General features: G+C 39.8%; 1 protein-coding gene across 2 annotated transcripts in view; it reads right to left on the reverse strand.

Annotated features, from left to right (window-relative positions):
• The window catches only part of PRKG1 (protein kinase, cGMP-dependent, type I), a 1,720,113-nt gene that overhangs the window by 56,055 nt on the left and 1,651,671 nt on the right, over window positions 1-12,387 (reverse strand). For both annotated transcript variants that reach the window (XM_006831109.1, XM_006831110.1), the window contains exon 10: window positions 279-375. In XM_006831109.1, the coding sequence (XP_006831172.1) occupies window positions 279-375 (97 nt within the window). The remainder of the gene's footprint in view (window positions 1-278; window positions 376-12,387) is intronic.

The following is a 12,387-nucleotide window of genomic DNA, read 5'->3' on the forward strand; positions in this document are numbered from 1 at the left end:
ATATGTTTACCTTTCTTTTAATATGAGGAGGTTTTTAAAAATATAATTTATGATTGCTCTTTTTTTTGTTTACTGTTTGCATAAAGCAGCTGACTTTAACTATTGAAAACTCAGACATGACGATATGAAAGAATCTGGTATGGGTTTAGGATCTATAGCAATCAATTATGAGACAGAAGAAGAAACGAAGACAAAGAGAGAAAAGACTTAATCTAGGGGGCGGGGGGAGTAGAAAAAAAGAAAGGTTTTCAAAAGCAGTTAAAAGAAAAATCACCTACCAGTTCTACTCGTCCGAAACCTCCAACTCCGAGGGTGTCAATGATGTTGAAATCAGACAGCTTCAAGTTGGCGAAGAAAGCAGCTTCAGCTTCATATCTGGATTTTTTGATGCGAAAAAATGGAAATTTCTTAGAGGTGCAAACACGAGAACCAAGTACAACTGGACTGGAATGGTATGACTGGGGAACAGGATTTACCTGCTTACATTCCATCTCGCTTTTAGAGTCTGTGTTTTCTCACACTCATAATGGTTTTGGTTCCAGTTGTGTAGAACAACCTGTATTTGCACAGATTTTGAATTGTTTTTTCAAAGTAGAAAAATACAAAGTACCCACTGAAAGCCAATCATGTGGCTGATAAATCCAGTTATCAAATCAAAGTTACATCATGGTATTTTTCTACGAGTCTTCTTGTGAGTACAGATTGTTTGAGCTGCTCTTTTTCGGTTTTGTTTTGGATGGTTTGGTTTAGTTTGGTTTGCCTTTTGCTGTTCAGATTTTAGATGACAGTTTTTCATTAGTTTCCCTTATCCTCAGGCTGGCAGAATCTCCTATAAATATTTATTTAAAGCAGCAAGATCATTGAGGTCTCTGGAGCAAAATCACAGCCAGGTTTTATGAAAACAGATCCGAAAAGCTGAGGACTGATGTGCAAATGTCTGTAATGGATGATTTCGGAAGCATATTCATATTCTTAAAAAGTGTCTTCCCTTCATTTATGTCTACCCACTGACTCGCAGCCAAAGCTTCCAGCTGGTAATCCAATGTCTATCTTTGCAAGTCTCTTGTATGAGTGGTGTGGAGAAGCATGGACTACTACTCCACACTCTAACTATGCAAACATGCAAATCTGACACATGCAAGTGGCCGAAATAAACTTCTCCTGATGAGACAAGTGAATATGAGTTGCTTAAAATATCTCCTTGTTAAAGGCCCTTACTAATTTTAGAAAGGGCAGGAAGGCATAAAGATGAAGATGATCCTCCCACTCACTAAACTCAGGTCAGGGAGTAATCCAGCTGTCTCCAAAATGAAGAATTTGAATAGCTATGTGTAACCCATGACCTTCAGCCAGGCAGTACCTGATTCCATACTCTACTATAGAGACAAATGATGAACGGACTTGAAGGCAATGCTATTAACATAGCTTGTTTAAATCAATTTATGAGTAGAAACCCACAGGCATGTTTGGCTTTAAGAAGTGTAACATTTAAGTTACTCCATGATAATCTAACACAAATTTGGATTCCCCACTTGAGAAAAATGTGGAACAGCTTTCTGAGTGAGTTATTAATATTTTCCAACTTACAGACACAGTTCTAGTTTTAAACAAGTCCATCTTTGGCAGACTCATGATAGGGTAAATAAAAAGAAAAAAACAAACACTTATTTATTATTGGCTGATTGTGTGAAATCAACTCCTTCTAATGAACGTCTATAAACAGTGCTGCTGGTTAATCTTGATGATATCTGTAGACTTTCCTGGTTAAGTATGGACTACCACTGTCCTCTGGAACAGAAACACCAAATGTGCATTTCTGGCATTCCAACTGACTCATTACTTCTGGAAAAGTCAAACTCCATCCCACTTACAGGGCTGTGGCAGAGTTCATTTCCACAGATACTTCAAAATGTCACCTGTTGCTATCAGCCCTTGTGACCTTCTGTATGTGGTCAAGCATTTTCTGGCAGTCTAGATAACCAAATGATATGGCGTTGCAGTAATAACTTATGTGCTTGCTAGATTGGGACATACTGGTGTTTAGAAATCTCAGGGTCAAAGAGGGCAAATAATTTCGAACTACTTCAATACCGTCTTACATATTTAAAGTAGGATGTTACTATTTATAGTCCATGAAGACACCCCCAAAATTCTTATTTGGGACTTGTGAAATTAGAATGGAATTAAAGATACTTTGAAACCAATGATTCTCTGCTTTCTGTTGCATATCAGAAGTTCCAAAGAATCTTTAAACAGTTAATTTGGGCCCCATCAAGTGGAATCCTGGTGTGGCGCCATAGGATAAGCACTCAACCTCAAAGTCAGTTTGATCTGCAAGATTGGCAGTTCAAACTCATCAGCTGCTCCTTGGAAACCCTATACAGGGTGGCTATGAGTTGGAACCGACTCAACTGCACTTAACAACAACAACAACATTCAAGTCAAGTGGATCAGAATTTCTGGAGGTGGGACTTGTGTGTCTGTACTTCTTAGAATGTTTGTTCAAGTGATTCCAATGCTCAGTAAGAGGTGAGGTCTACAGTGCTAAATCTTCTGAAAGCTTCAGTAGGTTCCAGAAACTATGTAAGGCTTCTAGGGTAAATCAAAAAGGGCCAGAATTCTAGGGCTAAAATAAAATTTGAAAACTAAAAAAAAAAAAAGGCCAGAAAGATGAGCAAAGTCCCAGGATACACTGGCTTTGGCCCCAGCGCCTCTGGTCTATAGCCACAGGGATGAACAATCACTCTGTAATGACTAAATGGCTAACACAACAGCTCAAATAGTCAAAGTGTTGCTACAAAGTCACAAAAATCTTCATTAACTAAAAATATCAAAATGTCAAGCTATTGTTTCTCTACACAGTCCCCATTTTAGACCTATACACTTCTGAGGGTGGTGTTTCCATCTCCGTAACCCTTCACTGAAGAATTCTGTGCTTTTTGATTTGTTACTGTTGCTGTATGCCGTGGAGTCGGTTTCGACTCATAGCGACCCTGTGCAGGGTTTCCGAGGCTGTAAATCTTTACAAGAGCAGAAAGCCTCATCTTTCTCCCGCGGAACAGCTGGTAGTTTCGAACTGCTGACCTTGCGGTTCACAGCCCAATTCGTAACCACTACGCTACCAGAGCTCCTTGATTTAGCCAATGTTAAAATGGCAGTTTGGGTACCCTTGAAGGACTCAAAGCATGCTCCTTTTCAACATTCTTTGAGTTTGGGGAACAAAAAAGAGTCTGAAGCGACAAGATCAGGGCTGTCGGGTGGAGACAGTAAAGTTTCCCAATGAAATTCTTATAGGACAGTCCACTCTCCCCCAAAGAATGAGCAGGTGCAATGCCATGATGAGGGGAAAAAATCCTCAGAACAATTTTCTTGACCTTTTCTCACTGATGCAGTTTTTAATTTTCTTCAATCTTCATCAATAATAAGTGCCATGATCATCCTGGGTCCTCCAAGAAAATTGATCAAGATCACCCCTTTGGAAAACCAAAAGGCAGCTGGTATAACCCTCTGAACTGACCTCTTTGCCTTAAATGTTACTGGCCTAGACCCCCCACCTCAGGAGCTACTTGATATGTTTGGACATTTTTTTGAAGGCACCCTAACAAAACTAAGACAAGTACATTCCTGGGAGAACTTGTCTGCAGTCACTCACTGATCCCAGAAACATGTTCAAACATATTTTATTTGGAATAAACTCAGTCATTTTCTCAATAGCCATTAAAATTCACCTAAATAAGGTAATGCCAGTTATAGTTCAACTAGTTCATGTATTTTAGTTAAAAAAAAAAAAAAAATACTGGTAACATTGCAAGGATATACATTTTTTAATTAAAGTATTATCAAGTAGAGCAATTGTAATTTAGAGTTGCTGGTATTCATTTTGAATGTGACTTGGCATAATTACACTCTTTCATCCTCTAGTCTGTCCCTATTTTCTTGAGGTTTTGATCCTTGGGGAAGTCACACCATTGAGAAGGTTAACATAAGAAATTTTTCTGTTCTGACCAAGGAAATGTTAATAGCTTAGTTTTTTATATGGATCTACTTTTCCTTCTTATTTACAAGATTTTTTTTTTTTAAAGGAGCCATAGCCATACTTTACATACAGAGGCACTGTAAAACTTTCCTTTTTAATTAGAAATAAGTTAAAAACAATTGGAAAAAGAACCATATGGATGGATCTTTTTAAAACACTATACTAGAGTTGAGAGGAGCCCTGAAGACACAGTTGGTAAGCATTTGGCTGCTAACTGAAAGGATGTTGTTATGTGAAGTCGATTCTGCCCCATAGCGACCCTGTACAGGGTTTCCAAGGAGCGATTGGTGAGTTTGAACTGCCGACCTTGCGGTTCATAAAGACTTTGTGGCCCAGTGTATTAACCCACAGTGCCACACCAGGATTCCACCTGAAAGATTGTTGTTAAGTGCCATTGAATCAGTTCTGACCCATAGCGACCCTGTATAGAGTTTCCGAGGAGCAGCTGGTGAGCTTGAACCGCTGGCCTTGAAGTTCAAATGGCTTTCGGTGGGTGGAATCCACTAGTTGCTCTGTTAGACAGATACAGCCGTGCACATCCATAAAGATTACAGCCTTGGAAACCGTAGGGGCAGCTCTAGTCTGTCCTATAGGGTGGTCGCTAAGCAATAGAATCAATTTCATGGCAGTTAGTTTGGCTTTGTTTACTGTGTGCCACTCAGTCAGTTATGACTCATAGTGGTCCTGTAGGATACAATAGAATTGTCCCACATTTTCCATGGCTGTGATCTTTACACACTGCTACATCTTTTTCTCACAGAGATGCTAAAATTTAACAAAGTTGTCTTGCGTTTCACCTCCTCTTTTCATTTCTGCTTATACACCAGACACCCCCAAATCAATGAAAATGTAAAGCTGCAAGATGTAAAGATGACACCAAGGCACATATTGCTGTTGTTAAGTGCCATGGAGTCAGTTCCGACTCATAGCAACCCTGGATAGGGTTTTCAAGGAGTGGCTCCTGAGTTTGAACTATTGACCTTGCAGTTCAAATGCTTAGCCTACAGTGCCACACTAGTACTCCCAAAGACACAAGGCATAATTCAAAAACAAAACGGGAATAGTCGCTCTCTATATATTTGTTTTTAAAAAACCCACAAATCTATGTAGTAGCATATTCATATTTATTTTTAAGTAAAATAGATAATTGTTGTTGTTGTTGTTAGGTACTGTCAGGGCAGTTCTGACCCATAGCGACCCGGTAAAGGGTTTACAAGGAGTGGCTGGTGAGTTTGAACTGCTGACCTTGTGATTCAAACTGACTTTGCATTAAACCCACAGCACCGCACCAGGGCTCCAAATAGATAATAGTCATTAGTATTTATTTTTCTAACTCTTCTACACACACGTCACCCTCCAAAAAACCAAGTGTCCTTTGTTATTCATATTTTTTTTTTCTGGTATTGTTGTAATACTAATAAATCAGTTCTATCAGTTCAAAAAAATAGAATGGGGTTTCATAACTTATAACTGACAATTATTTTTAAAAAACAAACACCTTCCCATATATTAGAAATTAAAAATGATTCAACCCTGGACAAAAATTCACAGAACTTAAAAATTTTTCTCCACCTTCATATTGTAATATTCAAAATAGTTTAGCATTCTTCTCAAATAAAGGATTCAAATGGGTTGCAAAAGCCAGGAACTAAAGGGCAGTGAAGTTAAAGGAAAATGTGGCCTCTATGCTTTATCACGGAGTCTTGGTATGGTGCTGTTTGTTAATATGCCAGACTGCAAAGCCGTTTGAACAGCAAGGCCAGTAGTTCAAGCTTACCAGCTGCTCCTCAGAAACTATACAGAGTTGCTATGGGTCAGAAATGACTCAGTGGCATTTAACAACAACAACAACAACAATGCCTTATCATGGTATCCTGGTGTGTTCTTGTGGGTTAATCCACTGGACTGCAAAGTAGGTTTGAACCATTAAGGATAGTGGTTCAAGCTCACCAGCCACTCCTTGGAAACCTTAACCAGGGTCACTATGGGTGGTAACTGACTTGATAGCACTTAACCACAACAAATGGTTTATCACAGGCTCATCAACAAGTCAAACAGCTTCAGAACAGAAGTATTAGAATCTCTGAGTAGGACAGGCATCCTAGAAGGCATCTTACACAGAGTTACTAGCAAAGTAAAGACACTGTCTTGAAGACAGGGATTTTTTTTTTAAGCTCTCTAAGGAGCTCTGGTAGCGTAGCGGTTACGAATTGGGCTGCGATCCTTAAGGTCAACAGTTTGAAACTACCAGCCGCTCTGCGGGAGAAACATGAGGCTTTCTGCTCCCGTAATGATTTACAGCCTCAGAAACCCTGTACAGGGTTGCTGTGGGTTGGAACCGACTCCATGGTACTTAACAACAACAACTGTATCGCAGGTATATGGCGCTGTGGGTTAATGCGTCAGGCTGCAAAGCCATTTGAACTGCAAGGTTGGTGGTTCAAGCTCATCAGCTGCTCCTCAGAAACCCTCTACAGGGTCACTATGGGTCAGAATTGACTCCACAGCACTTAACAACAACCATATTGCCAGCACCAACCATATTGCCAGCACCTGAGTTGCTGTTGTTCAGTGCCATTGAGAAGGTTCTGACCCATAGCAACCCAGAGTTTGAACTGCCAACCTTGCTGTTCAAACCAACCTTGTGGTCCTGCACTTATTTTACAGCACCACACTAGAAGTCCATACATATATTGTTTTTGTTGTTAAATGCTGTTGAGTCGATTCCAACCTATAGTGACCCTGTATAGGGTTTTCCAGGAGCAGCTGGTGAGCTTGAACCACTGACCTTGCAGTGGCTTTGCAGTGTGGCACATTAACCCACAGTGCCACACCAGAACTCTGATAGCAGATGTTGGGGGTTTGGCCACTTACGGGCCTCAGCTGGGCCCACCATATTGCTCAGGGGGCTTTTTCAGGGTAGCTATGGGACAATCAGACACCTAATATTGTTCAGTAATGTTTATTGAGTAGACTCTCATGGGTGGATGATTTCTAAGAAATACATTATTGTTAAGTGCTACCCAGTCATTCCACCTCATAGTGACACTGTATAGGGTTTCCAAGGAGCAGCTGAACCACCGACCTTGCAGCCCAAATGACTTTGCAGTCTGACGCATTAGCCCACATCTGATGCATTAGCCCACATCTGAGGCATTAACCCATAGCACCACACCAGGACTGCCCCATAGCTACCCTGAAAAAGCCCCCTGAGCAATATGATGGGCCCAGCTGAGGCCCTCAGTGGCCAAACCCCTAATATCTGCTACTTTACCTCTCAAGTTTCACTGAGGCAGGGAGCCTAGGGGCCTCCTGGAAAGTGAAAGCATTAGTCTCAAGAATTCACCCATTGTACAGTGTGTTTACTGTAAACAGACCACCCATAAGATTTCTGCATTTTATTTTCTTGTAAATTGTTTTACAAACAAACTGGTTTTGCTGTGTTTGTTGTTAAGTCAGTCCAGGCGGTATAGGGTTTCCAAGGAACAGCTGGTGAGTGTGAATCACCAACCTTGCAGTTCAGTCTGTACTTATCCTACAGTGCCACACCAGGACTCCAAAGCCTGTATAGGATATCTGAGGAGCAGCTGGTGGGTTTGAACTGCCAACCTTGTGGTTTGCAGTCCAGTGCTGATCCTACAGCACCACACCAGAACTCCAAAACTAGTTTTGGCGGTGGGCGATGGTGTGCCATCGAGTTAGTTCTGACTCATAGTGACCCTATACAGGGTTTCCAAGGCTAAAAATCTTTACTGGAGCAGAGAGCTTCACCTTCTCCCAAGGAACCACCGGTAGTTTCAAACTGTTGACCTGACTCACCTTAAAGGAAGAACTTTCCCTGGGGACAGACAAGAATGCCAGCTACAAAGAAGTGCTGGAAATGAAGTTCTGAAGAAAACTCATCCCAGAATAAGTTTTGTCTGTAAGAGGCCTTTGTGGAGGAATCTATATTGACAAAATGCTGTGTTCCCAACCAATCAGTAAGGCCCCTCCTAAAGGAGCCATTCCCAGAAGTCCCCGCCTACCTCTATGAATAAACATAATGCCTTTTCCCCACCCAAAACTTTTTTTAAAACTCCAGCAAAGCCTTTGTTCAGGGAGAAGAGATTCGGATAGGGGTAAAGGGTAGGGGCACTGGAGGGTGAGGGAGGTGTCCGTAAGCATTTAATTAAGCCCTGCCAGTCTCCACTTGCCAGCCCCTTTCCTATAATAAACCTTTGTTCATCCAGAAATTCTGCCTCTCCAGACTATCTTTAATTAGTAGAAGGTAAGAATCTTCCTTTTTGTAAAGTGGAGGTGCAGTTAGCACTCCTAGAAGGAAAACCAACGAAGCGCTTTGCATCTCCTAGTCCACAAGTCCTGGTGTGGTGCTGTGGGTTAACGCACTGGGCCACAAAGTTAGTTTGAATCACAAGGACAGTGGTTCAAGCTCACCAGTTGCTCCTTGGAAACCCTATACAGGACCCCTATGGGTAGGAACCAATGTGACAGCACTTAACAACAGCCAACATGTAAAATAGGCATCAAGTCTTAGCTCTCTAGATTTCTAGTTCCCATTTAATTTACGAGTTCTTTCTTGGGGAAACTTCAAACAATGTTTCAGTAAAACACACATAGACTCTCATCTGTGACTGAATTTACTACTTATTCCATAAATTGTAGCAGAGAAGTTGATAATCAATTCATGTCCTAAAAATGATTGAAGAGAACAACCTACTATACAAACAAATTTCTTAATTTATGGCTCTGGTTTTGCCAATGATTCTGTCCTTTCAAGTCCTGTTTCCTCAATGTTCCTCTTTTAGGGTATCAACAAACATGTACCTGAGTAAATAGTATAAGCCAGAATCCTAGTTTACGAAACAGCCACATAAATGCCTAGAAACCCTCTTTCACCGTGCATGTGATCAAAGAGCATTGCTAAATACCTAGAAATAGAAAGAGAGTAAGAACTTTAGCCATTACAGGAAAATGGATCGTCAAGGCCTCCTTCATCTGTTACCAACTTAATTACTGTAAAATGTCTGGTTGACAACTACACTTTGAAAAGCAGAGTCTTTTCACATCATTGCAAGACGGAGATTCAACAGTTTTATAATTTAGTTTTGTCTGATTAAGTTATTTCCTGTTAAAAGAATCATGCTTTTCAAACAAAAGTTTTATAGAAATTCCTACTACTTTATGGCTTAAAAAAAAAGGGGGGGGGGCATTTAAAAATAATAAGCTCTATTGCTAAGAAAATATAGACCACGTTCAATTTATTTGGTAGTGTAAATATACAGGTATCATCACTATTCTTTTAGCACTGGTAAAAGTAAGTTGAAGAATCAACATAGTTTGGAAGTAACGTGAATCTAAAGTATGTCTTTGTGCCAATCTTCAAATCTCCTCTTAAGGAAACTGAGATACCATTAGCTTGGCACCTCTCTTTCCAAAATGGTGGTTTTCAAGAACACAGATTTTTTCCTCTTTAATATTCGAGTCATGAAAAAAGTTCTATTTATTTTTCAAATAAATTGCCTTGAGGAGATACAACCAACAGAATGCACACGAAAATTGCATTTCTCATACCTGCTACATAATAAAAATGATAGTAATGCAAATATTCTGCATTTGGACAGTACCTTTATTTCACAGACTCTAAAATTTCTCTCATTTATCCTCAGTGAATATGGAAAACAAATACTGTTGTCTCCAGTTTGCCACTAGGCAGGCCAGTTGCTGATATGTGATTGCTTTTAATAATTAAATACCAGAAGAATTAAGAATAAAAAGCCTAAGGCATATTTCACAGAACAGTACATTTAAATTTATTCCCAAATTAATTTCTTTTAAACAAGGCAATAGAGAATAGGACAACTTTAGAGATGCTATTATCTTAAAGTATTAAGAAACTAACAGGATTCAATATACTGATCAACACCATTGGAGCTGATCTACTCAAACCTCCATCTTTTTATCATATTAGGGAATTGAACCTATAGATGGTGAGAGACTTAGTTAAAGTCCAAAGACCCAAGCATAAGGCAGTGACCTCATAATTCATGGCCTGGAATACTTCTTACTATCTGATTCTATCTCTATAGCTTTTAGAATGTTCTAAATATTTGAAAAACAAAGTTAAAAGGAAAAGTTATAAAATATAGTATGTTGTTGTTAAGTACCGTCCAGTTGGTTTCACCTGGTAGCAACTCAGTATAGAGTTCCTGAGGTTTTCAATCTTATGGAAACAGAAAGCCTGCTCTTTTTCACAAGGAGTAGCTGATGGACTCAAACCATTGACCTTGTGGTTTTCAGTCCAGTGCTTACAAAAATGTCAAAATATAGTATATAACCTAAGACCATCAAGAAGCAAGAGCATGAGTGGAGCATGAAAAACTACCTAGCAAAGTGCCAACAGCAGAGACGGTGGCAGAAGCAATGTTATGCAGAGAGAGAGCAGCTTCCCAGGCTCTGGGTCCGTGGACTGAGTAAAGCTGATGGTCCAGGAGGCTGGCTTATAGAAAGTGCCTTTTGGACATTTAAATGAGTATATATTTGTTTTGTATGTGTACATCAAAGGAGCTCTGGTAGCGTAGTGGTTATGAATCGGGCTGCTGCGAACCTAAAGGTCAACAGTTTGAAACTACCAGCTGTTCCGCAGGAGAAAGATGAGGCTTTCTGCTCCCATAAAGATTTACAGCCTCGGAAACCCTGTACAGGGTCGCTATGAGTCAGTTCCGAGACCACGGCACATAACCACCATCACCATGTGTACATCCAATATTTTTGCTTTGTTGATCTGTGAAATATAAGATACAAAAGGGAAGCCACAGGGAAGAAGTACAATAACTGTTGTTGCAGGGAGGGGATTGTACTCCTTGAGATGAAACAAGCACATAATCTGTTGACTGTAAAGCTGATGATCTTGTCTGTTAGCCTTCAATTCACAATAAAATGTTAAAAAACAAAAGAAAGAAATTCTTTGGGTTAATAATTAGCAAATTCCTCCATCAAAAGCCTTCACATATCGCATGCCACTTGCCTATCAAAAATGAAGAAGGAAATAAACAAGCAAAAAATAAAGTATGTTGTTGTTAAGTGCTGTCGAGTCAGTTCTGATTCATAGTGATCCTGTATAGGGTTTCTGAGGAGTCGCTGTTGAATTTGAACTGTCGACCTTGTGGTTAGGAGTCCAGGGCTTATCCTACAGTGCCACACCAGGATTCCAAAAATATATCGTGGTAATCATTTACTACATGTTACAGTCAAGAACCATTTTTTATCTCTTCATAGGCTAACATTAATGTGTCTTTGTCTATGACATAGCACTTGTGACTATGCACTCAAGTTAAATAAAAGGGCACACAATAAAGGAAAATGAAATTCAAATGTCAATAGTCTTGAGTTTTTGTTGTTAAGTGTCTTTGAGTCATAAGGAGCAGCTGATACGTGTCAACTGCTGACCTTGTGTTTTGTAGTCCAGTGCTGATCTTACAGAGCCACACAAGGAGTTCAACAATCTGAATAGCATTTGTAACAGACGCTGAAATACACTAACTGCTGCAAGCTTGAAGTGAACTGACTAGTATGCATTTTTAATTATTGTTTTGAAATTGCTTCTACACAATTAGAGATGGACATTTTCTTTTTCACAATTAAGAACCTAAGTGAATACATATTGCCATGAAAAACAAACCATCAAGAATGAATTAAAGAGTTTACCTCTCCCTATTTTGTTACCTAATGGAATTATTGGTACCAGAGTATGACATTTATTAAATTGGCCAGTGATAACTGCATTTGTTTTAGCGAATACAGACATTTGTGTAAACATATTCAAATAAAAACAATGGGGTCTTTAACTTTATACATGCCAGAATAGATACTTCCTTTTTATGAATGAAATTCAGAGGCTAGTGTTCTGAGAAATCTCCTCACCTCTCAGTACAGAGTAATTTTCCCTTCTCATCACATCACTTTTCCCAGACTCAACCCTAGTCTTTTTCTCTTGATTGTTGTAAGAGTGGTCCAGAATTGCTGAGTGTCATGACGTGATAAGGCAAGGCCAGGGAAAAAGATGTTGAGATTGGTGAGGTTTCTGGGCAGACAAGAAAGACAGAAGAAAATGACTCTCCTTTCACTTCCACTGCTGTAGCAACTAAGGCCTGTGGAAAGCATCTCTTCTCCTCATCTTGTCTTATGCCACAACACAGAACATTTTACTGCTGGGCTCTCATTACAGAGTCCATTAAGATATCCTTCCCCTAGCCTACATTTCTGAAGAAGGGAAAGGCAAAAGCAGCCAAAACAAATATGAAAGTCCCTTTTCGACCCAAAGACCTACCAAGGAAAAGTCTTTGTCTTTTCCT

Source organism: Chrysochloris asiatica, unplaced genomic scaffold, assembly GCF_000296735.1.
Source record: "Chrysochloris asiatica unplaced genomic scaffold, ChrAsi1.0 scaffold00003, whole genome shotgun sequence".
NCBI lineage: Eukaryota > Metazoa > Chordata > Mammalia > Afrosoricida > Chrysochloridae > Chrysochloris > Chrysochloris asiatica.